Source organism: Passer domesticus, chromosome 21, assembly GCF_036417665.1.
Source record: "Passer domesticus isolate bPasDom1 chromosome 21, bPasDom1.hap1, whole genome shotgun sequence".
Classification (NCBI taxonomy): domain Eukaryota; kingdom Metazoa; phylum Chordata; class Aves; order Passeriformes; family Passeridae; genus Passer; species Passer domesticus.
The window spans coordinates 5,219,095-5,244,579 of NC_087494.1; the positions used below are offsets into that span (position 1 = coordinate 5,219,095).

Here is a 25,485-nt window from a genome sequence, read left to right on the forward strand (position 1 = left end):
TTTTTGAACAGTTCCATGGGTATCATCACCACCACAGTCCTGGGTAGCCTGTCAAGGCCTGACCACTCTTTCAGTGAGGAAATGTTCCCAGTGTCAGACTTGAACCTCCCTAGGCCACCTTGAGGCTGTTTCCTCTCCTCCTGTCCCTGTTCTCTGGGGGCAGAGCCTGACCCCACCCCAGCTGCCCCTTCCTGTCAGGGAGTTGTGCACAGAGCCAGAAGGTTCCTCCTGAGCCTCCTTTTCTCCAGGCTGAGTCCCTCCAGCTCCCCCAGTTGCTCCTGGTGCTCCAGACCCTTCCCCATTTCCATTCCCTTCTCTGGACATGCTCCAGCCTCTCAATGTCCTTCTTGTTGTGAGGGGCCCCAAACTGACCCCAGGATTCGAGGCAGGGCCTCAGCAGTGCCCAGCACAGGGGGACACTCACTGCTCTGGTCCTGCCACACAACTCAAGCCAGCAGCATGGAGTGAACTTCAGCTTAACATTTCTGAACTACACAGCTAAGACTTCAATAAAACAAGAAATAATTCGTTCCCCTGAACCAGAACACTGCAAGTTTGGATCGACCAAACACACACTACCACTGACCTGCAAAAGAGAGGGGGAACAGCACAATCTGCTCCTCTTGTTTAGAAATAAACACAAGCCACAGCCAGGCACATTGACATCAAATATTCCCTCTGAAAAGCATCTCCAGGAGGACAACCCAGCTGTGTGCTCAGGCTCCTCCTCCCAACCATCAGCTTTCTGGTTTATGGTGGTGGTTGTGGGGAGGCAGGAACAGTCAGAGGAGTGTGGTGACTCTGGCCAACACTTACACAGCAGTTCTCAGTGGGGAATAAAGGATTCTTCAGGCTGACATGGGCAGTCTCATGGCTTAAGGTCTACATTTCCTGGCTCCCAACCCAGCAGCCTCCTTCCAGAGCAGATGGCTTCAGCCTCCAGCTCTGCCCCACCGAGCCGTGGGGCTCCCCAGGCGCAGCGAGGAAGCCGAGCAGCTCTGAGCTCCTGTCACAAAGCACAGCAGAAGGGCAGCTGAGAGGCTCAGAGCAGCAGCGAGGGAGGGCTGTCCATGGGAACAGGAGAAAGCAGCTGAGATGAAGCAGAGCCATCCTGCAGGTACTGCAGCCCCTTTTAAGGATGGGCCTGACCAAGCTCTACAGTTTTGGATGGGATTCAGTCTTGGCTTCCTCTTCACCAAAATGGGTGCATTGGTTTTGCCTGCACTTAAAGGTGAGTCATAAGGCAAAGGAGGTTTGGAGACTGTTCTCCTGTCAAGTCAAAAGCAGGAGCTCTAATAGAAAACATGAGGTACTAGGCAGCACTTGCTACTTCTGCCTGCAACACACTCATTTTTCCTTTAGATGAGCAGCTGCCATTCAGACACATCTTATCCCTTCCTCCCACAGGCCTTGATTAAGTCAGTTTTCACCCCACCTCACCCTTACAGATTAAGCTTTTAACCCACTTCACAGCAAAACTCTGCATTTAAATTTAATTTCTTCAGCTGCTGTAAAAACCCACCTTGTTTCTCTAGGTCACAGTTTGCTCTTCATGCTGGGCACTTCCAGCCTCCTTTCACTCCCAGTTTTCAGTTTAGAAAATATTAAAAATAAATCCAATCTTTGTGTTTTAAAACCTGAGAGTTCAGGGAGCCACAGTACGTCTCTGAGATTGTTATAAACCTTAAATCCCATCCCCTGTGGAAGCGCATTGCCATCCCATCCATGCAAAACCAGAGCCTGCACATATTAAACCTCCCAAATTGCCACGTTTCTCATTTTCTTTAATAAGCATCTTCTGGCATTATCAGTCCAGAAGCCACTTACTCAAAGGAGTGTCCCAGATAGTTAATCCACCAGTGACTCCTGCCCAATACTGAAATGAAAACAAACATCCAACCTTCTGAGACTACAGAGGAGAAAGACAGTCAGCAGTTCTCTACCATCAAAATTAATTTAAGCTTGAAGAGATGCTGGGTTGAGAAGAAGTATCTTGGAATTTAAAAATTCCATATGCATATCAATCAGTATGAGGCTGCAGCCTCACCTTGACTTCTGGAGGCACTTTGGGCACCACGAGGTCAGAAGGATCCAAAGCTGTTGGAGAGTGCCCAGAGGAGGGACACGGAGCTGGGGAAGGCTCTGAGGAGCGGCTGAGGGCCCTTGGCTCGTTCAGCTGGAGTACAGGAGACTGAGGGGAGGCTCCTCGAGCTGTGGCAGGGCTTGGCATGGAGCTCAGGGCAAGGTTCTTGGCCCCGAGGGTGCTGGCACTGCCCAGGCTGCCCAGGGAATGGTCCCGGCCCCAAGGCTGCCAGAGCTCCAGGAGCGTTTGGACAGCGCTGCCAGGGCTGCTCAGGGTGGGGCTGTTGGGGTGGCTGTGCAGGGACAGGGGCTGCCCTGAGCATCCCTGAGGGTCCCTTCCAGCTCAGGATATTCCAGGAATCTGTGAAAAGCTAAAAATGCAACACAATAGCCACCTCCTGAAAAACTTCACTGTCTTGTAATGTAAGTCAGAATTACAGGGAGAAAAAACATTCCATTAAGCAAAGGCAATTGTTAACCTTCCAGATTTCAGCTCTAATCACTGAACAAATAGTCCTCACCAACCACAAAAACCATTCCATAACATGTGCTATTTAAACTCCCAAATAATCCCCACCTGTTAAGCAAGAGTGAAACCCAAGGCCTTATTTCTGAATTCCACCTCAGCAAGTGTCTGTAACTGAGCATGTCATTAACAGTGACAAGCACAGCTTTGAGACTTCATTTTCTGCTCTCTCTATTCCAGCTCTGAAGTCAGGGACTATTTTACATCTCTACAGTTTGCACTTCTGCCAGCAAATGCTCTGCGTTTTGTACACTGCCCCCGTCAACACGCAGCCAGGCAGATGGAGAGAGCAGCACCCAACACGTACAGAGAGGAGGAAAACTGTCACTTTGCAGATGACACCCAGTTAAAAGTGACATTTAAAGAGAAGACAAATGGTTTCAGGTATTACATCTGCCCTCTCGGCTGCATGTGGGACTGAGCACACCACCCCTTCATCCTGGCACAGGGATGCAGAATCAGCTACACTGACAGAACCTGCAGAATCAAGAACACAGAGAGACAACCAAGTTCCACATCAGCATCCAAGTGGAGTGACTGTGACTGCTGAAGTGCCATCAGCACATTCAGGGAAGGAGCACTCAGCCAGAGGAGGATTTTAGCCAGCTCCCTCCCTTTGAAAAATGCAATAATGGACAATTTTATACTGAAAAATCCACAAAATCTGGTCCATCAGATGTGCAGAGAAACTATAGAAAGAAAAACTACTGCAGCATCTTTGTCCTCAGCTGCTGCATCCTGCCCAAAGCAGAGGCTTTGGCAATATTTCCTTGTGTCTTGGCCCAGGTCACAGAATGTGCCAAACATGACAAGGCAGCACAAAGACGAGCAGATTTTCCCTGGTATTTTAGAGCAACGAAGTCCATCACTTTTGTCTTGCAGAGGACTCTTCCCTCTCTCCCCATTAGGCCACACAGTAAATGCCATCAGTGTCACAAAGCCAGGGTGAGCTCCAGTTTGGAGCCCTACATTGGGGAGAGAGCTGCACATCCTAGAGACCCAAGCAGTGGCCATGGCAGGCTCCAGCTCATCACCTTCACTTTACTTTGTACAATGCACACGTGTGTTTCTAGGATTTATGCCAAGCCTGAAGGATTTTCTTAAATCCCTCAGTTTTTCAGGACCTCAAGTAAAATCAATAGACACCAGAGGTAACAACTGACTGCAGCTGGGCTGTCCCCTCTGTGGGATCCACTGTGGAAAAAATGGTAACAAAAGCAAGCAGGCTCCAAGGGCAGAAACCAGCTATGTCCCACCTCAGCTGTTGTGACTCCCAACATTTTATAAACTGTGCTGGACAAAGCAGGATACACCAGTGCTGGTGGCTGAGCCTGAACTCTGCCGGAGTTCCCAAGTGTTTGGACAATGCTCTCAGGCACTCAGTGGGATTCTTGGGGTTCTCCTGGGCAGGGCCACGAGCTGGACTCAGTGATCCTCGTGAGTGCCTTCCAACCCAGGAGATTCTATGACTCTGTGGTTTCTGGCACTGCGGTCTCCTGGGAGCCTCATGGGACTTAGGAGATGAGGCTTGAGCTTTGAAAGGACTTCACGAAACCTCTCAAAACTTGCCAATTACATAAAAATACTCAAGTGCTCTCAACCCTTTGTGAGTTGTATCAACGACCCAACCCAAACTGCTCCCACTCAAGTTGCTCAAATTGGTGCCAAGTGGCCTGAATCACCTGAGCTCAGACAGCCTTGAACGAGATAAAAATCCATACACAGCTGTTCTGAGCCAACTCCAGCACTGGAGGGCTCACAGGACCAGCAACGAACAGCACCTGAAGCAATGCTGTGACTGTACTGCTGCCCAACTATAACTGGTGAAAAGCCAGGTAAATTCCTAGAGCTCAGGAGGATGCTTGTCCTTAAACAGAATCACAGTTCCATCCACAAATCAGGAATTCCACCCCAAAAAAGAATTGAATTAAATCACCTTGAAGTCATTAATCTCATGCACAGCGATAACATTGTTTCACTGTACTGTTGGAGAGCTATATTTGATTATTTTGCTAGGTAATAAACAGGTAGAGAAACCTCCCAAGGCGACAGGATGCTCCACAGCTCGACAGCAGCAAGACGAAGGTGGTCCCCCCTCATCATCACCCTGCAGCACACGTGGCCAGGATATTCTCCCATCCCGCAGGAAGGGAAGGAGGGAGAGCAGATTAAGGTGACCTACATTACTCCTGCTTTAAATATACAGGAGAATTGCTTTTATTCTACCTACTTCATTCCTCCCTGGCCTTCCTGTCCCACATAGGGTTGGCAAGACCTCTCTGCCCAGGTGGCATAAACCCAGCCTTAACCAGGGAGGCAGAAAGCAAGTTTGGGCATCAAGCTTGAGTTGCCAAGACACTGACTTTGCAAACAATGCTCTTTCAATGGACATGACACATGTTTCTGTGTCAGTCTTCAACTCCATCAGGTGGCACTTCACCAGTCCCAGTGGTTGTCTCAGACACTGGAAATCTGGACTTTCATTTACTTGGGGTGACAGAATATAAAGCAGCAACTGAGAACTGCAAACGCCAAGGGAAAGAAAAATCTAACCAGCAATTTAAACAACATCTTGTCAGGCAGCAAATGAGCAGGCAAAACAGTCTTGACTAATTCTACTCTTGCAGAAGCACAACATGGTCACCAGCACAGTCTGACACATCCGAAGCACTCATTTTGAAGGGCAGCATCCTGATGTGCCCAAAGTCTGGATCACACTAAGGACATGCTTCTAACACCAGCCCTGCTAAATGACTGTGAACTCAGGTCCCTGGCCCCAAAAGCAGCAGAACACTTCTCCTATGGAAAAAAACATGAAACAGCTGGGGAATTACTCTGATTTACTAAATTCAGTGAAGGAGTAGAGACCCGACTGGCTCCCAGCCCAGCACTCTCTTCCTCTGGTGAGCTGCATTTTCTTCAGGAGATGGCTGAGGTCAAAGTGCTACCAGATCTTCTGGAAAAGAAATTAGGAGGTGTCTGCCACGATACAGGAATGCAGACAACTTGAATGTGAAGAGTCAGCAGTTTGATAGAGCTTTGTCCGAAAAAGCATTACTGAGTTTAACTGAAGAGTTAACAGCTGCTGTGCCTAAACAGGCCCTCAGAGCATGAAAACTCATTTTGCAGGAGCCACCAATACCCATGCAAGAGCCCCCACAGGAGAGCAGAAGCAGGAAAGCTTTAACAGTGGCAGCCAGAGAACACGGCAGAAGCTGAATCAAGCCTCATTCCCCAGTGTGGCTGGGAGAGGTGAATATTATGCAGTAAAGTGAAAAGCAGGGATTGAGCTCGGTGAGTCTGACCAGTCTGACCGAGCTCCCCACCAGCCACAGCACCAGTGGCACCGTCCCAGCAGCACTGTTGCGTTTTAATGACCACAAAAAAGGCAAAGCTGCCCTTGTCTTGTAATCCATTAATTCCTCCCAGTTCAGGAGACTGAGCTGTTTCACCCAGAACAAAGACAGGAGCTGCTGCCTATGCTGTTCCCATGCTCAGCTAATCTCCAGGCCCTTTCAGTCATGGACGTGGATCTGCCCGGGCTGGTCTTGTGACAAACCCTGGGCCATGACCTGGTTCCCTCTCCTGGATCAAGGAGTGCTTTGGGCAGCAAGAGCAGCTACAGTTGTGCTCCTGGAATGTGGGCCCTAGCCTTTCAAACACTCCTCATGCAACAGGCAGGTCTTCAGCTATGAAGGCAAACAGCTGCTTTACAACTTCTCTTTTCTCCCAGGAAGTCTTCCCCACCCTCTCTAGTAGCAATTTCTGCAAAGAGAACATGCAGGCTCTGCTGATTACAAAGGAGATGAGGACTGGGCCGCCTTGATGAGTCTGCATAGCATTTACACTGAATGCAAACTGCACAGGCAGTGGTTGAACACAGCAAAGTTTGTTTCCCGCAGCTCCAGATCCAAAGTTATCCAGAGGGACAGCACTTCTCATAGACATCTGCCAGAGGTGCAACTGTAAAGACCATGCCAGCTCCATGCCATAAAAGAACACAGCTCTTCTACACATGTGGATTATTCCAGCCTGCTTCTGTGTTACAGTAAATATTGAAGAGAAACCTTCACATCACACATCGACTCCTTAGCTGTACACATTTGTGGTTTTTTCAACAGAATTAGAAAAGAACAGTATGCTTGCTACAGCTGAAAGCTTGCAGCTTTCAATGAAAGCTGGAAGACAGGCAAAGAGACTTGCAGCCTCTCCCGAGAGCTGAGAGATAAAAACATGTCATGGTAAGTGGTGACCAGCAGCATGGGCAGGGCTGGGAACACTGGGGCAACCCAGCACATTGCCAGCTTCAGATTTCCTCCCCACCACAGCATGTCCTCTGACTCAGCCTGGTAATTCACCACAAGCCAGTACCAAAACCCACATGTAAGCTGGGGAAGCCACAAGAACACACCATGGAAGACGATGACACTTAATTAGGGGTTGACAGCATTTTCTGCTAAATATGTGGGTGAGGAGACAAAGTAACAGAAAAGCTGCTCTAATCACTTCAAGCTTTTTAATTACAAAAAATGCTTTCCAGAAAGTCTGGAGGTTAACCCAGCTGTTGGCATCACTGAAAAGGTCAAACAAATAAGTGCCAGGCTGCTTAGGAAGTGAGTATTTCAAAGACCTACCTAAGAAGGAAAAGCCCCAACATCGCTGTATGATCACTGGCTTGTCAGGGCTCTTGGAGAAGCCAGGCTCCTGTCCACAGACTCAGTCTGCCAGTTCTCCCCAGGAGGGGAGAGCCTGGGAGAGCCAGCAGCTCCTTTCCATTTGGCACATGCTCCCCAGGCAGGCAGGTGAACAATGCTGGGCTCTGCTGAGGTTTGCTGACAGGGATCAAGACCAAGCCCACTTCACACAGGCCACAAGTTTGGTTTTTTACATGATTCCTCTTCCTTCTTGTGCTTTTGTTTCATTTCAGCATTGAACAGTCTTTGGCTCCCAGGCCTTTGCAGTGCTTTGATTTCCTCTCTGCTGTGCTCATGTCTTTTCCTGTCTGTGAGTGCATTCCCGTGGCAGAGCAGGCAGCAGCAGGGGCTCAGCACGGTATGTGTCCTCACCCCAGCATTCAAGGAAAACACAAGCGGCTGCACAGGCACCCTCAGCCAGCAGCAAACATCCAGACCATGCCTGGCCAGGAATTCTGCTTTGCCAGAGACTTAAGAACACAACAGTACTTTTCTCCTTTGAGTTCTTGCACTCACCATGGATTTAGAAATGGTGAAATACCACAGAGGTGTGTCTCTCTATCTAACAGTAACTACTTACAGGGAATCCACACCAAACAGCTAGGGCTTTGCACCTGCACAATGCTTCTGCCTGGTCCCACAGACATGATCAGACAATCAGTTTGATGTTGTTGTTTTCGTTGTTGGGCACATTCATGAGATGACCCAGCTTGCAGACCTGGGAGATGGGTGAAGGATAGCACCCACTGTCACTGGGTTAAAGGAGACTATCAGAGATCTTGGTTAGGGACTTGGAAAGACTTAATGGGAAATGAAATACCCCACCTTGCCATCTGCTGTTCTGCTGCTATTTATGAGCTTCAAGACCAATCTGGATGGGGTTTGGAGCACCCTGGTCTACTGGAAGGTATCCCTGCCCATAGCAGGGATTTGGAATGAGATGGTCCCTTCCCACCCAAACTATTCTTTCATTCTGTGATTCAAACATTCTGAGTCACTTCTCTCTCAACATAAGCACCTTGGAGAAAAGGAGGTGCCAAGGCCTCTGTGTTAAACCAGAGAATGTGTCCCAAAACTGGCAGCCTACTCCAATACCTGCTGCTCCCACTGTCTTCCTTGGGATCCAGGGAAGATCTGTGAGAGTGCATCCATGGGATCAGACCACCTGGGGAGGGCAGGACCTGCTTTGGCTCCCACTTTCCTGCAGCCAGGATGCAAGAGGGAGCATTTCGTGCTAGCAGTGCTGCAAGGCTGAATTATGGTATAAGCAGATTTTTGTATGGTTTCAAGAAGTTTAGCTGTCATGAGGAAGTTCTTAAGCCCTTACTTTTTAAAAGCGTCAGCTATACTTTTAGTGAATGAAAAGTTTAATGAGTTGGGTTCACTTCGGTCAGTAAAAAATGCTATTACCTTCAAATATTGCACTAGAGCATTAAAAAATTGAAAGTGTTTCTTCATCTATGCTGTGAATGGGAGTACTGAGCATTCAATTCCACCTAAACAAAGACAACCCTCCTTGCACTGAGATTAGCAAATATTTCCTCTCCCACTCTGCTTCTAACATTCCCCAGTACAGTGCAAAAGGTGCAGTGATTTCTGCTTTTTGGGTCACAAGTTAATGACCCCCACATAACAGCTGCAGCTCCCACATGCACAGATGAACAGATCTCATACCAGTAGGTCCCAGCAAGCACAAGGTACCACATCCATGTCGGGAGTGAGGAACCTGCCAGCCTTCCAGAGATTAATTACGGTACATGGGAATAAACTGGGCAGCCCAAAAGGATGGATGGGAATAATCAAACACTGTCAAAGCTGAAACAGCAAGTGATGAGAAGAGCTCTCAAGTCTTTATCAGGGTATCACACAGCCATGGCAGGACTATTTCTAGAGTCAACTGGTGCTAACTGAAAGATGTGTCCATGAAGGAAGAGAGTAGTGGAATTCCTGCTGCTGCCTTTCAGGCTGTAACCACCTTATATGGGAAGACCATATTTCTTAAGATTGTGCATCTGGCAAGAGCCCATAATGGTCATGTCAGTGAATCACTTCAATAATAGTTCCCAAATTATATACTGTTCATACTGAATCCACTCAGGTCATTCCCTGAGGAGCTCTTCCAGAGAGGCCCATGTGCCTCCCAAGTGGGACGAGGCAGTGGCAGCTCTGCCAGCCTCGGCCCCAGCAGTGGTGGAATGTGCTCTTATATACAGGTCAATGCCAAGTGCTGGTTAATGAAAATGAGACTAATCATTCCCTGTCCTGTGTGTTCTTGGAAACTCCTTCTCCAGCCTGCCCTGACACCGATACGGGCAGGCTCAGCATCCTTAGGGCAGGGCCCACATCTGCCTGCTGTGCACACTGGCCTTCCCAGCTCCCAGGCTCCACCATCCCAGCCTCCCTACGTGCTTCCAGCCGATTCATATCTTAAAGAACAATTAATTTGCCAGAGCAGCCTGAATTCTATTTTCATTGCCTTCCTCCTTCCCTGCAGCTGAGCTGTGACTTATTGACTGTGAAGTGACTGCAGGGTCTTTAAGAGTTCAAGGCATAGGGTGTTTTTCTGCCTGTTCCTGCCTGGCTGACTCCCTCTGTAATCATCCTCGCCAGCACCATTTCACGCCACAGAGGCATGTGACATCCAACTAAGCTGTGAAACATAATCATGCTGGGGATGATGTTTACATTTGATTTTTCCTCAAGCTGATAAGCTCTTTTCAATTTCCCCTCTCCATCGAGTTGGTATGAATTGAACTGCTTATGCCCCACAGGGTGGAATTCTCTTATCTCTAATCTGCTCACTGAAAAAATTGCTTCCAGCAACCCTTCAAAAGTCACTTCAAAGTTATCACTGCTAAGAGGGAAGAGCTGCAATCCTGCTCCCAGGCTGTTGCAATCCACGCTCTCCAGTGCTTTTTGGAGACAGCCACACAGGTGCCACCAGCACACAGCACACCTGGCTCTCCCCTGGCTCGGGCTGGGATCTTCACTGTGCTCCCTCAGCCAGAGGCACAGCAAGACAGTTGTCCAACACAAGTGTGAATCCTTGTTAAATCATTTCAGTTCCCTAAAGCATTAGAATCCAACCTTGAAGAACACACTGGAGACTTCTGCTCCAGCTCTGGACCATAAGTGATGGGCAGACTGAAGCCTGTGTAACAGGAGACCTGACCAATGGAAATAAACACAACTTCAAGTCAACTCTACTTTCCCATTAGACTGAGAATTCCCACTTTAGATGAAAGCCAGTTCTGCTGTGCAACACTTGGACAGTGCCAGTTCTTTTGTAGTAACAGCTCTCCCATAACCCAACCACCCTTGAACAAAAGGTTTCCAGACTCTGTCTCCAGACTGCACCTGGCAAGAGGAATGGTGATGCTTACCCACCCAGCCCTGGGATCAGGGCACCCATCCTAAAAAACCCCACTACTCAGCTGTCACCCCACAGCACCACACCACCTCAGCTCTTGCCCACAGCTCACCAGAACCCTGGAGCAGCCCCTCACACTCCCTGGAGTCCCTCCCCAGGGCATGAGGGTACAGGTTCAGGGAGAAGGCACAGCAAGGATCTGCATCCATTAGATTTTGAAACTCCCTATCAACTAGCTGGTCACAAGACTTTTAAAACTTTGAAGCCAAGGTCTCAGGAATGAACAAATTAGGCCTGTGTGTTCATGAATGAGCCCTGCAGCTGGCAATAAGTGAGGTTTTCTCCCTCAAAGCATGAGATTTCCAAAAGTTCCCATCAGAACACTCTGTACCCTAAGTCAACCTACCGCCAAGGCCTCCCCAACTTCCAGCCCTTCTCCAGGCAGTTTTACTCCTGTACCAGACTAACTGGTAATTTTTCTGTAATTTCTGAGGGCTTGGAGAAGGTCTGGCCTGACCCACAGTCTGGCTTAACCCTGCCATGTTGTTCGGGCAGAGCACAGCACCCAGATGCCTCCTCTCCAGCCAGGAACCAGGCAGCAGGTTTCAGCCATGCTGGTGACCCTTCATCAACAGCACACGCAGAGCAGAGAGCACAAGGGGAGCAGCACAAAGCACCCGTGTCGGTGGCTCAGGGGCACTTCAACAGCTCCACACAGCAGCACAGGCACCAGCATTGGTGGGATCTGCCACCCACTTCAGAACACTGAGCACAGCGACAAGCCCAGACCCACAGCACAGCCTACCCTGAGTGGGTGCAGCTGTGCCTTCCCACAGCCCACCAAAGGCCACCTCCATCCCCCAGGCTTTGCTCTTCTCTAGAAAAAACTCATTTGCTGTTGTGCACGTTGTCCCCAGCCCCCCGGGAGCTCCAGCTGCAAGAGCAGCTGAGGCCAAGTGACACAATTTGGACGCTACCCAAGTGAGGAGTAAGCAACTTGACTTGAGAAATCAAAGCACTGGTGAGATTACTGGCTTTGTTTCATCTTTTTTACTATCAGCAAAGAGGTAAGACAGCCTACAGGTTCATAAATTCAGATTTACTTGCTCATTAAAGAAGATAAATACACTCTCCCTGCTTAAACCTTTCCTGAGCAACAGTCTCCATAAACACCTTGCCTAGACCTGAGCAACAACCCCCTGTCCTCCCCAAAAACCAGATATGTGACACAGAAATCAGAAGGACAAACGGTATTTTAATTGTTCATTGGTGTCCCTCTCCATGCAGAAGGGTGGAACAAGATGGGCTTGTTGAACAAACCAACAAGATGGGTCTTGAACAGACCAAACTGTTCTGTGACTGATCAGCAAGAGGCTCTCTCTCACTCTCTTGGCATCACCTGCCACCCCTGCCCGTGCTGGAGAACACTCCCAAAAAGAGGTCCAAGGGTGTGTGGGAGCACAGCAAGCAGCCTTGGGAAGGCAGGCTGCAGGCTGCCAGCCCCTGCATTTCTTTGCAGCACCGAGGAACCGCAGCAGGACGGGTGGGGACAGCTCCCCCCAGCCCAAACCTTGGCACCTTCCCCAAAGTTACACACTACACCCACAGCCCCAGCAGGGCAGATGACATCTGCGAAACGAGCAGGCTTCCACTGTAATTAGCTGGTTCTCAGAAGATCTAATGATGCTCATTTAAAGGCCTGACGACACGGAGATCGCTGTCATCACACAGCCAAACCCTCTGAGCAGCCCGGACTCCGGCAGGTGCCCGGAGCTCTGCGCCGGGCCTGCGCAGGACCGTGTCAGCCCGGCAGCAGCAGGGCTGAGCATCACGAGCACGGCTCAGCCAGCAATCCTGAGGCTGCTAATGAACTAGAAATAATTAGGCAGCGGTGGAGGCGGGGGCAGGCGCACAGGCACAGCCCCATGGATCCATCCTGCCCCCCAGGAACCCCGAACCTTCTGCCAGTGCCGCTGCTGGGCTGGGCTCGCTCTGGGCCCTGACAAGCGGGCCCCGGCCGGCGACACAGCCCCCGACCCTGTGCTCTCCGGGGAGCAGCCCCCGAGAGGGGACGGGACGGCCCCGCCGCGGCCTCCCGAGGCCCAGCCGGGGCCGGTTCCGGGGCCGGGAGTAGCGCCGGAGGTGGGCGGCCTGTGCCTCGCACCGTGCTCCGGGCGTCTCCGCTGCCCCTCGCAGCTCCGAGACTCCCGAGGACAGAGCCGGGCAGCCCCGTCCCGGTGTGCCCGGTGTCCCCGGTTCCCCCGGTTCCCCCGGTTCCCCCGGTGTGCCCGGTGTCCCTGCTGGGGGCGGAACCATCCCGGGGCCGGGGGAGAAGGGAAGCAGCAGTTGGACGGGACCACGCGGTGTCGGGGGGGGGGGGGGGGGGGGGGGGGTCTGGACCGAACCACTCCGAGCGCCCCGCGGGGGGGCCCGGCCGGGGTTACGGCTGGGCTGAACCACTGCGGGCCGGCGGGACACGGGGCACGCCGGGGGGGGGACAGGCAGGGGCGGCCCCCGGTGCTCGCGGCGCGTTACCTCCTGACGCGTCCGGTCCCCCCACGCCGGCCTCCGGACTGATGGCACCGGCACCCGCTGCGGCCGAGCCCTCCGCTTCCTCAGGCACCTCCAGCTCCATGGCGGCCGCGGGCAGGCGCAGCCCCGGGCCAAGACAGGCCCCGGACAGGCCAGCGCCCGCCGCCGCGCTCCTCCCGGGTACCGGCCGCGGCGCGGGGGACCCTGGGAGCGCCGCGGACCATAGAACGCGGGTGGCGCCGCGGCCAGACACGCCCCGAACAGTGCCGGAAGCGCAGCGGGGCTTTTCCGCCGGAGTTAATTGCGATGCGGCGGAGGGCGGTCGAGATAACCGGCGGGCTGTGGGATTCGACGGGGGCGGGGAGGGCCCAGGGAGGCCGCAGCAAGCCCCGCCGATCCCTCACGGTGCGGCGGCCGCAACACCTCCGGAGGGGGGGGAAACACCACAGGGCCGGGGGGCGGGGCCTGCGGTCGCCATGGCACCGGGGCAGGGCTCCGCGGGGGGCGGGGCCTGCCCGCCAGTTGCCATGGCAGTGGAGGCGGGGCTCCCGGGGGCGGGGAGTCTGCCGGTCGCTATGGCAGCGGGGGCGTGCCCTGTGGGCGCCCATGATGGCGGGGGCGTGGCTCCGGGGGGCGGGGCCCCGCTGGGGGCGTGGCCGGCCGTGCTCGGCGGAGCGCGCGCCTCCCGTGCCGTCGGTGCTCGGTTCCGCCGCGCTCCCGGGGCCCTCCAGGAGCCTTCCCGGTGCCGGGCGCTGCCCAGCCGTCCCGCGCCTCCCTCACCCCCAAATCGTCTCCGAGACCTCCCCGTAGCCGCACAACCCGCCGGGCTCGACCGGGCCTGCCGTGTACCGGGACCCGGACACGCTCCCTCCTCCCTGCGCGGCCCCCGCGCCGTTCAGCGCCGCCGATTCCCAGCCCAAGCCGGGGCCCGGCTCCTCCCGGCCCCGCGGCACCATCTAGTGGCGCCGGCCGGCCCGGGTCAGCCCCGGGGCGCGGGTCAGCCCGGGCCGGCCCCGCCGGTTCTCGGACCCCGGGGCCACGCGTGTCCCGGATGGGAACCCGCTGCTGGGAGGCAACGCTGGGGCCACGGGCGCTAATGAGGCTGCTCGGCGGCGCCGGCCCCCGCCACAGCGGCTCCCGACTGTGGCCGGTCCTACGGAGCGGCGGGAGCCGCTGCGGGCTCCGCGCGGGGCTCGGGCGAGAGCAGCCGGGGCCGAGGAGCGAGCGGCATGGCTCCGGCTCCGGGCTGGCGGCTGCGGGCCGGGGGCTTCCGCAGAAACTGGTCCCCGCACGCCGCTGCGGCGCTGGGCTGGGAGCGGTACCGGCCCCGGCGGGAGGCGGAGAAGCGCGGCGTGGACCTGATCGCTGTCAGCGCCGGAAAGCGGCCCCGCGGGACGAGGGATGACGGGGGCCGGGTCCTCAGGTGCGGACAGGGGCAAGGGAACGGGAGGAGAGGGGGCAGCAGCCGTCGCCAGATTCCCCCACACCTCTCAGGACAGGGATCCTAAGGCTGGCCCCCGTGTCCCCCTCTTGGGACAATGGGTAACGCTGGGAGGGCTTGGGAGGCTGGGGCAGAGTGCCACCGCTTCCCTGGACAGGACAAGTGTTGGGGCAGAGGAGCCCCTGTCTGCAGGGACCGCAGCATCCTGTGAGCCTGTCCCGGTGCAGCGCCGGGACGGCGATGAGTGCCGGTGGCTGAGGCACCGTCACGGTGGAGGACAGCAGGGACAGCCCTCCGGGAGACCTGCTGTGCCCGGGAAGCTGCCCCCGGAACCCCCTTCCTGCTCCTTCCCCGCTGCAGGCAGAGTCTGGGCCACAAAGGGTTACGCAAGGCACCCTGGAGTGACACCACTGCCACCAGCCCGGGAGCTCAGCTCCTTCCTGGTCGGATCCCAGGCTCGGTGAGTGCCTAGTTCTGTCCCCCGGGATCTGTCAGCCCTGCTTTCTGCCTTTCAGCCGTGCTTTCACCTGGGGAACTGGCCATGCTTTGTCTCTCCCTGGCTGGCTCCAGGACCAGTGACCCTCCCGGAGCTCTGCCCCACAGCAGGGAGATACCCCGGAGGATCGGAGCTCCCCGCCCCAGGGCTGGGGACGTGCCTCTCTGCTGCCGGTTTACGCTCGGTCCGGGGCAGCCCTTCCCAGAGCAGGGGGTCGGGATCAATCGCTCTTTGGGTGGGGTTGGAATGGAGCAGCCTCTGGGGGGTCCGGGACCTCAGTGCCAGGACCAGACAAGGGACCAGTGGTTTTGCAGCACTGGCTGAGAGCAGGTGCCTCGCAGATCCCAGGAAGGCTTTGAGGTCCTCGAGATGAGGAGCCTTATCAGGGGAGGGGGTTGGGAAGCATTATGGGTGGTGGGGTGGACTGTGTGTGTCGCTTTCCCATGAAGGATCCCCCAACCCGTTGCTGTCCCCATGGTGGGCGTTGTTGGTGGCTTCACCCGGGGCCAGGCACAGCCCCGAACTGGGGACCCGGCCGTGGGTTGAGCTGTCCCAGCACAGCTTGGCTTTGTTTGGCTTCAAAGCCCTGGCAAGTGCTGGCACGGTAGATGTGTGGGGCTCCCAGTGCTGCCGGTGTCCGGCGCTGGGTGTGTCGGGCTGGGCCATGGTCAGCTCTGCCCAGATACTGCCTCTCCCTGCAGGGCCATTCCAGGTGCGGGCTGGTTTCTGTCGGAAACCGGCTCAGCCGGCTCCTCCTGCTGCCAGCCTCGGCCTTTGGCTGCTGCAGGCCCTGCGCCAGGCCTTGGGGGAGACTGGGGACAGGGACAGGGCTTGGTGGCACCGTAGGCACGCTGCCTGTGCCGCTGGAGCTGCTGCCATCCCCGTGCTGCTCCAGCCACTGCCTGGAGAGAGCCACGGGCAGCAGTGCAACCCAAGTTTGTGGGACAGTAGTGGGAGCCAGCTGGGCACAGTGAGGGGCTGTATGGGGTGGCTCTGGCACAGCAGATGTCACCACCCTAGGGAGAGGGATGATCTGCCTGCTGCAGGTTGGTCTCTCTTGGACCTATAGCTCACACTGTGACACCTGTAGGTGTCCAGGGGATAGAAACAACACTGGTGAAAAAAACACAGCTGAAACCACCCCAGTGCCACTCTGGGAGTTCCTGTTCATTAACAACTTTCCCAGTGCCAGGGCAGTGGGTGCTGCCGCACTGGGGTCCTGCCCAGCCCCAGCTCCCCCCTGTCCCACGTGTCCCTGGGTGGCAGGGAGGCACTCAAGCTGGTTTCGGCAGCTGGTGACGCAGAGGGGACTCTGCCCTCCACACCCGGGGCTGCAGCCTGCCTGTCGGGTGAATGATTACCCCAGGCCTCCCCCAGCCCTCCCTGGGGCTGCAGTGAGCTGGGTCTCGTTTCAGGGGCTCAGGCTGGTCTCATTTGGGGGCAGCCCCAGCTGCCTCAGCACTGCTCCAGCCGGGGCTGCCCAGGGATGTCCTTGTGCCAGGGCTGTGCTGCCTCACTTCCCGGGGCTGTGCTGCCCACTGCCAGATCCCTGATGTGGCATCACCCCGGCATTGCCCACGAGGTGTCTCTGTCCCACCAAAGCTTCCCCGTGGCCAATTCCCAAAAGGCCTGTGGAGGTTTTGAGCTCCCTGTGGCACCAGTGTGGGCATCCCTGGCAGGGCTGAGTGTGTCTGAGCTGTGTCGGGGGCTGTTAGGAATGAGCACAGCCCCCACACGGCCACTCCAGAGCCCTCAGACACCACAGCCGTGTGGTGCCATGGGAACTGAGGGTGTGCAGTTTGGAGAAGGGTGCTCAGGGGACCTCATTGCTCTCCCAAAATGAGATTATAGTGAGGTGGGGATAAGCCTCTTCTGCCAAGTGTCAGGAGCAGAGGAAATGGCCTCAAACTGTACCAACAGAGGTTCAGATTAGATACTAGATAATTCTTTTCACTGAAAGAGTGGTCAGGCAAAGGAATAAGTTGTCCAGAGAGGTGCTGGAGTCATGATCCCTGGAAGCATTCAAGAGGCATCTGGATGAGGCACTGGGGAACATGGTTTAGGGGTGATTATGGTGGTGTTGCAGTGACAATTGGATTTGATGATCTTGAAGGCCTCTTCCTGCCTTGATGATTTTGTGATTCTGTGAAGCCCTAATCAAAGTGGCCTGTCCCTGTCCCACCCCTCGGGAACTGGTGGCAGGCTCTGGTCCTGCTGTCTCCCACCTTCTTGGGAACCCGTGTCTCTCTGGGTTCATGCTGACATTACCTACAGGGAACCAGGAGCTGGGGGAGATCCCTGGGCCCATCCCAGAAGTTTCAGCCTCAAAGGGATGTTATTCTGTCAGTCAGGCTTGTCTGCCTTGGATGGAAAACATTGGATTTGGGGAAAACCAGAGAAACCAAATAGTGAAACTGGGGCAGTGATGGTACCAAACCAGCTGGCAGAGCTGCCAAAGCCCAGTGGACAGGCACTAAAACACCATCCAGAGCAGCACCCCAAGGCCTGCCAGCTTCAGGAGGACAGAGGGCAGTCAGACCATGAGGATGGGATGGACAGTGGGTCCCAGCCATGGAGATGAGGCCTGTGCTTGTCCTGTGTAAAACCCCCCCTTCCATGGACCCATGTGTGAGGGGATGGAGATGGATCCCCAGGGGGTAATTTCATGGTGCAGAGGCTGCTCTGGCTTCAGAGCCATGCAGGGTTAGCTGGGGTGTGCCACAGCTGCCAGTCCCAGTGCCCTGACCCAGTGGGGCTCTGTCCCCTGCAGCCTCACAGTCCCTGGTGCTTGTGGCTCAGTAGTGCTGCTGCTCCTTGTTGCAGCCTGATGTTGGATTGAGGAAGGGGCCAGCGGCTGGGAAGAGGAGCCGGAGCCAGTCAGAGCCCCCCAGCCGTGGGGCTGCCACCGTGACTGTCCCCGGCTTGTGCTGGTGGGTGCCCACCATGGAGGAGATGGTGATCTGGGAGCAACACACGGTGACACTGAGCAAGGTGAGTGTCTCCTGGGGTGGCCCCACTGTGGGAGGGGATGGGGTCTGTGGGGTCAACTCTGCCTGACCCCCTTCTGCCCACGCCCACCAGGACCCTCACCGGGGCTTTGGATTTGCTGTCTCTGGAGGCTGTGACCGTCCCAACAGGACAACCGGGGACACAGCGGTGTTTGTTTCAGATGTGGTGTCTGGGGGACCAGCAATGGGTCAGCTCCAGTGAGTGCACGGGGACATGGGGCCAGAGGGGGTGCTTTCTGCCAGCAGGGGTGGGAGGATGGAGAGCTGCTCCTGCTGGGACAGGGCCAGCAGCACTGTTGCCCTGCCTGGCTGGAATGGGATCCCTTGGGGTACACTCGCCACCCCACCAGCTCCCTGGGCTGGGACAGCATCTCAGCTGCGTTTTCCCTTGCAGGAAGAAGGATCACATTGTGATGGTGAATGGCCTTTCCATGGAGAACGTCCCATCCTCTGTCGCCATCCAGACACTTAAAACCTGTGGCAAGATCGCCAACATTGTGAGTGTGCTCTGTGGTGGGATGGGGCTGGCATCAAGCTCACTCTGGTGCCTGTCCCCATCCCAGATCCCCTGTCCGCATGTGCCCAGGGTTTGGGGCTTGGGAATTGCTGCAGGGACATCTCCTGGCAGACTCAGCTGTAGCCACCATCCTCTTCTGCTCACTTTGCACCTGCAGACACTGAAAAGACCGAAGAAGATTCACCTCCCTGTGAGCAAGAGCAGCCCTGGGTCCCCTGCTGTGCCCCGGCACTACGACTCAGATGAGGAGTACAGGCTGCACCGCTCCCGGGATGACCTGGACCACAGCCAGGGCTACGATGGGGACTCATCCAGCGAGAGGAGCTCTGGTCACCAGCACGATGACCGTCGCCACCACAAGCTGGTGTCACGGAGCCGGCGGCGGAGCCAGGACAGCAGCCGCTGGATGCAGAGTAGCTCAGACCGCAGAGGCCAGGGCCGACGCTGCTCCTTTGGCCAGGACGGGGACACCAACGGGCTGGCCCTGGTGTCAGGCTTCAAGCGGCTGCCGTGCCAGGATGTGCCAATGAAGCCCATCACATCGGTCCTGGTGAAGCAGAAGCAGAATGAGGGTGAGGGCCTCCTGCTCCTGCTGTCCCTGGGTCTTGTTGCCTGATTTCTGGCCATGCCTTCCCCCAGGGAGGAGATGATAGTTGGGTGGGCCTGGCTGCAGCAAGGGGACAGTGCATGCCATGCTGGTGCACTAAACCTTCTGCCCTCAGCTGGGGACTAAAGAGCTTTGTGGCTTGCCATTACCCCAAGGGGAGCTGGGGCTTGTGGGGATGGTGCTGAGCGGGGGCCTGGAGGGGGTCTTGCATCTGCCTGACTCTGCTACCATCACGGCTCTCTCTGGTGCAGAGTATGGCCTGAAGCTGGGGAGTCAGCTTTTCATCAAGCACATAGTGGAGAGCGGGCTGGCGGCCAAGGGCAACTCCTTGCAGGAAGGAGACCTCATCCTGAAGGTAAGGGCGCCCCGGGGTGCAGGGCACCCACTGGGAGTCTCATCTGCCCCTCTTTGGAGGGCTCGTGTCCCTGCCAGGGCCCAGCCACGGCCGTGCTGGAGGCAGTTCTGCCTGTGCCACTCCCTGCCCTAGCCCCCTGGCTGTCCCAGGGACCAGCTCCCTGCTGCCAGGGCTGCTGGTATGTCCTGCACACCCCACTGTCCCCATGGTGTGTGGGGACACCCCACTGTCCCCCCTGATGTGTGGTGCCCCACTGGGTGTCCGTGTCCCCAGTGGATGATAGTCACAGGTGTTTGTCAGATAAAACAATGCTTAAAGTATTTGGGGAGGAAGAAATAGAAGGGAGGCAGACCCTTTGTTTGCACAACTGGTCCAGGCAGACCCGTGGCTGCTGGGATCTGGTACCAAAATGACTCTGGGGAAAACGAAGGGATTACATCCCACAGTCTGTGGGGAAAAGCAGCTACCACTCAGGAAGATCTCAGCCCCAGGGCCTGCTTGGGGCCTGACTCCTGCACCAGGCCAGGGCATGGAAGGACAGGCCCAGGGCAAAGAAAAGCTGAGGTTCAGGTGTCTGAGGGGTCCATGCAATCCTGCCTGCGGGCAGAGCCCCAGGCAGGTAGAAGTGGGTGTTAACAAACCATGCTAATGTTTCCTCTGTACAAAATGAGGTCACACTGGGAAACAGCCAGGAACAGGGACACAGAATAGGTGAAGCTGCAGGAGCTGGGGCTGGCCTGGAGGGGCTGGGAAGGGACCAGGAAGATGGCAGTCAGAGTATCCCATCCCCGTGGGGTGCTCTTGGGGTGACTTTCCCCAGGAGTAGGTGCCCTAAGGCCTCCACTCTGCCCCTCCAGATCAATGGGGTAGCCAGCCAGGACATGTCCTTGGCTGAAACCCAGCAGCTCATTGAGCAGACAGAGGGGATCCTGACCCTGCTCATCTTCCGTGACCACCGGCAGTTCCTGGTCAACATCCCTGACGTTGACAGCCAGAGCGACAGCTCCCGGATGGACGGTGAGGGGACACAGTGGCAGGGCCAGGGTCAGTTGCACAGCACAGGGGCTGCATGGCCACTGCTGCATCTCCCTTCCTGTGGCTGCAGATATCTCAGACATCGACTCTGAGCTGTCCCATCCGCCATCTCCAGAGGCCTCCCCACGATCTCCAGCTGCTGCCAGGACAAAATCACCGTAAGGCCCACACTGTCCTATGAGCCCCTCTGTCCCTGGTAGATCCTTCTGTGTTCTCCACCTGTCTGGGCATGCTGGTTCTCCATTCCTAAGCCAATATCCCTGGAGGTGGCACTACCATGCCCAGCTTGCTCTGCTGTCTCCACTGCCCACGTGCCCTGCCTAAATCCTGCTCAACCTTGTTCCAGGGAGAGGAGACGATCGAACAGGGAGCCTGTGGCCAAGGTGACTGTAGCTGATGCTCAGGGCCCAGGTGAGCAGGCACTGGGGGGGCTTCAGGCTCCTGTGCATCTCCACTGCCCAAAGCCCTGGCAGAGCCATGCCAGGGCTCTCTGTGCCTCGGCACTGCCACTGCTGCTCCTAGACCAGCTCTCCTTCCTGCAGACTTTCTGGAAGCCATGGAGCAGGATGGGCACAGCTCCCACACCAGCCTCACTGCCCGAGCTGCCCACAAGGATGGGTATGTCTGCAAGAGGCAGTGGGGAATGGCTGGGGGACATGAGGAGCCGCTGTGTCACAGGGTTGGGGTGACAGAGTCAGCGTCTCCCTGTCCTGTTCTTGCATGTCACCACTGGGCTGACTGTACTTCCCTGTGGCAGGTACAGCACCAACTCCAGGGTCGTGCAGTTTGTGAAGGCCAAGAGTGTGGGGCTGCGGCTGACAGGTGGGAATGATGTGGGCATCTTCGTGTCGAGCGTGCAGGAGGGGAGCCTAGCTGACAGCCAGGGTGTTCGGGAAGGTGACCAGATCCTGCAGGTACCCAAGGCTGAAAATGCTCCATATGCTGCTGCACCTGGACTGGCTCCAGCTCTTTTTGGTCCAATATCCCCCAGGGTATCACCTCCAGGGTGACAGGGACCACTTCCCTCTCCCACTCTGCCCTGGGACTGCTGTCCCTGCGTCCCCTGCTGGTGCCCATGTCCTCTGTCCTGCTGGCAGGACCATGTCCAAGTGCTTTTCTGTGGCAGGTGAATGACACCAGTTTCCAGAACGTGACCCGTGAGGAGGCTGTGGAATATCTCATGGCCCTGCCCCCGGGCGAGGAGGTCACGCTGTGGATCCAGAGCAAGCAGGACAGTGAGTGGTGACCAGGCTCATCCTGGGCTTGTGCCTCTCCATCCTCTGTCTCTTCTGGGCAAGCATCAGACCTGCTGGACTTGCCGTGGCCCTTCCTCTCCCTGCATGGTGGTCCTTCTTCCCCTCCTCCTCCTCCTCCTGAGTGCTGATAGGAAGGGACCAGACCATCCCAGCCCTGTTTGTGCCTCAGGTTCCTGGAGCACAGGGGCTTTCTGGGACTATGACTCAGCCTGGAGAGGCCAGTATGTGCTGGCAAGTCAGATCCTACTGTCCCCAGCATGCCTGAGAGTGCCATGGGAAGAAAAGGTGTCCCTCATACTCTCCTTAGCAGCAAGGGCTACTGTGGAGCCTCCCAGCCAGCCTAGTGCCTTCCCAAATCTCTCCAGCATCTTCTTCCTCAGCCATCTTCTCCCCTGATGGTCTCTCTTGCCTTGGGCTTCAGTTTACAGGAAGATGGTCTCGTCCAATGTGGGTGACTCGTTCTACATCCGGACACACTTTGACTTTGAGAAGGATACGCCGTCAGGGCTCAGCTTTGCCCGTGGGGACGTGTTCCACGTGCTGGACACCATGTACCGGGGCAGGCTGGGGAGCTGGCTGGCTGTGCGCATGGGCAGGGACCTGCAGGAGCAGGAAAAGGGCATCATCCCCAACCAGAGCAGGTAAAGATGGAGCCAGGAACAGCCCTAGACAAGCAGAGCCAGAGAAGGCTCCCAGAGCTGGGGACGTGGATGGTGGGCTCAGCAAGAGGCAGGGCAAGGGCTGGTGGGCAGTGGTGGGAAGCGGAAGCTGGTGAAATCCCTTCTCAGCATCGTGAGGCAGCTGATGGTCAAGTTGTCCCAAGTCCCAGAGAGAGAAGTTTAGCACAGCCTCACCTGCCTGTGACACTGACCAGGGGTGCCAGCTCCTGACCTGCTCCTCAAACCCAGAGGCTGCAGGTCCTGAGCCCTCTCCTCTCCCAGGGCCGAGCAGATTGCCAGCCTGGAGTCGGTGCTGAAAGCCACGTCTGGTGCCAACCCCTCCGGGGCAAGGGCTGAGTTTTGGAAGCTGCGGGGCTTGCGGGGAGCCAAGAAGATGCTGCGGAAGAGCCGGGAGGACCTGTCTGCCCTCACAAAGCAGGGGCGCTACCCACCCTATGAAAGGGTGGTCCTCAAGGAAGGTGGGCACCAGGACAGCCTGACCTACCTTGGCACATTGCTCCTGGGGCTGCCCTCCTGTGGATGCTGATGGGCCCTCCTCTCCTGTGAGGAGCAGGGCAGCTTGAGGGCCTGTGGGCGCCATGAGGAGTGGGGCTGGGTGCTTGGGTGCTGGGAGCTCTGCCCTTGCCCCCAGCCACCCTGAGCACCTCTGTCCTCCCACAGCCAGCTTCAAGCGGCCAGTGGTGATCCTGGGCCCCATCGCAGACATCGCTGTGCAGAAGCTGAGCAGGGAGCTGCCCGAGCTGTTTGAAATTGCCCGTAAGTGCCCCCACACTGGGGAGAAAATGATATCCAACAGCCAGACCCTGTGAGAGTTCTTTACCTTGGCTCCCTCCCTATGACATCCCCAACACCTTCCTGTGCTAATTCGCCCTTTCCCCTCCTCTCCCTGAGGGACACAGCCCTGGGGCTGGGCATGGCCATGCCCAGCCTGGGGCTGTCAGAGGTGCAGCCCCTCTCATGCCCCATCTTTGTGTCCTGCAGCGAGTGTGCCCCGAGATGGGGCATCATCCAAGGTCATCAAGTTGGACTCAGTGCGGCAAATTGCAGAAAAGGTGAGACCTTTCCCATGTCCTTGGAGCCAGCTGGGGCCTGTGGAAAGCCCTTGGCCCTGCTCCCAGCAGGGCTGACGGCTGTGCCCTGCCCCAGAACAAGCACGCTTTGCTGGACATCACGCCCTCAGCTGTAGAGCGCCTCAATTACGTGCAGTACTACCCCGTGGTGGTGTTCTGCGAGCCCGAGAGCCGCCAGGGCATCAAGGCCATGCGCCAGTGGCTGGCGCCCGACTCCAGGAAGAGCTCCCGGCGCCTCTATGCCCAGGCCAACAAGATGAAGAAGTATTGCAGCCACCTCTTCACAGCCACCATCAGCCTCAGTGGCAGCGGCAATGCATGGTACGAGCAGATCCAGGACATCGTAAGGACACAGCAAAGCCAACCAGTCTGGACAACAGCAGAGCAGGTACAGGGCACAGGCTCTCTGTGGCGAGGCTTGGCCTCCTGGGGCTGCAGCCAGGCAGGTGATGGGGCTTCACCTGGCCCCCCATGGCTGAGGTCTCCGTGATCCCCACCCCTCAGGCAGATGTAGCCGCCGAGGACAGTCTGGAGCTGCTGAACCCACCGAGCACAGTGGCCTCAGGCTACCTGACATGTGACAGCCGCGCCAACAGCGACTACGACGACACGGATGGGGAGACGGGCGCCTACACTGACGGCGAGGCAGAGGATGCCTATGAGCAGCCTGGGCTGGCCCGTTCCTCTGAGCCAGCACAGCTGGCCCCGAGCCAGGGCCTGGACTCCTCGGAGCCAACACAGCTGGCCCCAAGTGAACAGGTGCGTTGTCCCAGACTGGTACGAGAGCCTGGTGGGGCAGAGGAGGGTGGCACAGTGCCTAGCTCTGGAGCCTCACTCCCGTTCTCATGGCACCAGCAGGTTGTCACCTTTGGCTGCTGCAAGGTGCTGCTGTGTGTCTATGCCCAGCTCTGGGTGTCCAGGGGCAAACGTCTTAGGCTGGGGCACAGCCTCTGCCCTGCCCCTGACCCCTTCCCACCTCTTCTTCCCCAGGTGCCTGAACGGCCACAGCAGGGCAGGCGCTATGACAGCATCAGGTACCCTGTGCCCTGGGGTGGGGGTGGCAGCTGCCTAGGGCTGGGGACAATCCCGTCACACGGAGCCATCACCACCCTTCTGTCCCCCAGGGAATACGAGCACGAGGCGGTGAGGAGGAGGTTCACACGGGCCAGGGATGACTCGGACCAGGATGACTGCTACGAGTGGGGCCCAGCCACAGATGTGTAGTGGCACAGCTGGCCTGTCCCTCCAGGCCAGCCCTCCCACAGCCCTGCACAACTGGATGCAGCTGACAGCTCAGGTGGTGCCCCTGTGGCCAGGCTGGGCTGGGCCCAATCCTGCTATACCCTGCATCACCAAGTGCCTGCACTACCACGTGCCTCCTTCCCTTTTCGCCACAGCCACTGCTATTGCAATAAAAGGGATGTTTGGGTCAGGATGGGCTGTTTCTGCGGGTGCTGGGTGGCAGCATACAGGGGACACTGTGCAGCAAGGTGATCTCTGCTGGGACCCAGGCACCTCCCTGGCCAGTGGCCCTGTGTACAATGAGGCATTGCAGGGGGACTTGGGGCCTGGCACCACCGCAGGCCTGGGATGTGCTCCCCAGAGCTGAGCCTCCTCTGCTGCAGTCCCCCTACAGCTCCTCAAATGCAGCCTCCCATATTTCCCAAAATTTTTATTTTTAGAGCAACCTAGCACACAGGCACAGCCAGGTCAGCACTGCTACGGCCCTGGGAGCCCAGAGAGCTGTTCACAAAAAGGCTCACAGCCCCAAACACCTGGGATGTGGGGCTGGGCAATGCCATGTTCCCTTCTGCTG

At 56.7% G+C, this 25,485-nt stretch overlaps 2 protein-coding genes across 9 annotated transcripts in view; one reads left to right on the forward strand and one right to left on the reverse strand.

The window, feature by feature from the left end:
* The window catches only part of PIP5K1C (phosphatidylinositol-4-phosphate 5-kinase type 1 gamma), a 50,272-nt gene extending 36,640 nt beyond the window's left edge, over nucleotides 1-13,632 (reverse strand). For 4 of the 8 annotated variants that reach the window (XM_064396724.1, XM_064396727.1, XM_064396723.1 and 1 more), the window contains exon 1: nucleotides 13,208-13,632. In XM_064396724.1, the coding sequence (XP_064252794.1) occupies nucleotides 13,208-13,307 (100 nt within the window). In that variant the 5' untranslated portion in view covers nucleotides 13,308-13,632. The remainder of the gene's footprint in view (nucleotides 1-13,207) is intronic. The other 4 variants (XM_064396729.1, XM_064396728.1, XM_064396725.1 and 1 more) reach the window with 3 other exon arrangements.
* Nucleotides 13,633-13,847: 215 nt separating this feature from the next.
* Nucleotides 13,848-25,101, forward strand: TJP3 (tight junction protein 3). Its single transcript, XM_064396340.1, has 21 exons — nucleotides 13,848-14,627; nucleotides 15,006-15,105; nucleotides 17,965-18,132; nucleotides 18,223-18,347; nucleotides 18,544-18,646; nucleotides 18,824-19,238; nucleotides 19,525-19,628; nucleotides 20,486-20,645; nucleotides 20,734-20,821; nucleotides 21,010-21,074; nucleotides 21,206-21,281; nucleotides 21,421-21,577; nucleotides 21,790-21,898; nucleotides 22,341-22,560; nucleotides 22,861-23,057; nucleotides 23,260-23,355; nucleotides 23,581-23,651; nucleotides 23,746-24,057; nucleotides 24,174-24,428; nucleotides 24,660-24,703; nucleotides 24,794-25,101. Exons 1-21 carry the CDS (start codon nucleotides 14,434-14,436, stop codon nucleotides 24,891-24,893), a joined length of 3,159 nt encoding a protein of 1,052 aa, XP_064252410.1. The 5' UTR covers nucleotides 13,848-14,433; the 3' UTR covers nucleotides 24,894-25,101.
* Nucleotides 25,102-25,485: the final 384 nt, after the last annotated feature.

Bases quoted from the DNA above. Each gene is read 5' to 3' on its own strand.
- TJP3 (XM_064396340.1), top strand. From the start codon at position 14,434: ATGGCTCCGGCTCCGGGCTGGCGGCTGCGGGCCGGGGGCTTCCGCAGA. The intron at 18,647-18,823 runs GTGAGTGTGCTC...TTGCACCTGCAG, and splicing joins GTGGCAAGATCGCCAACATT to ACACTGAAAAGACCGAAGAA. The intron at 24,429-24,659 runs GTGCGTTGTCCC...CTTCTTCCCCAG, and splicing joins AGCTGGCCCCAAGTGAACAG to GTGCCTGAACGGCCACAGCA.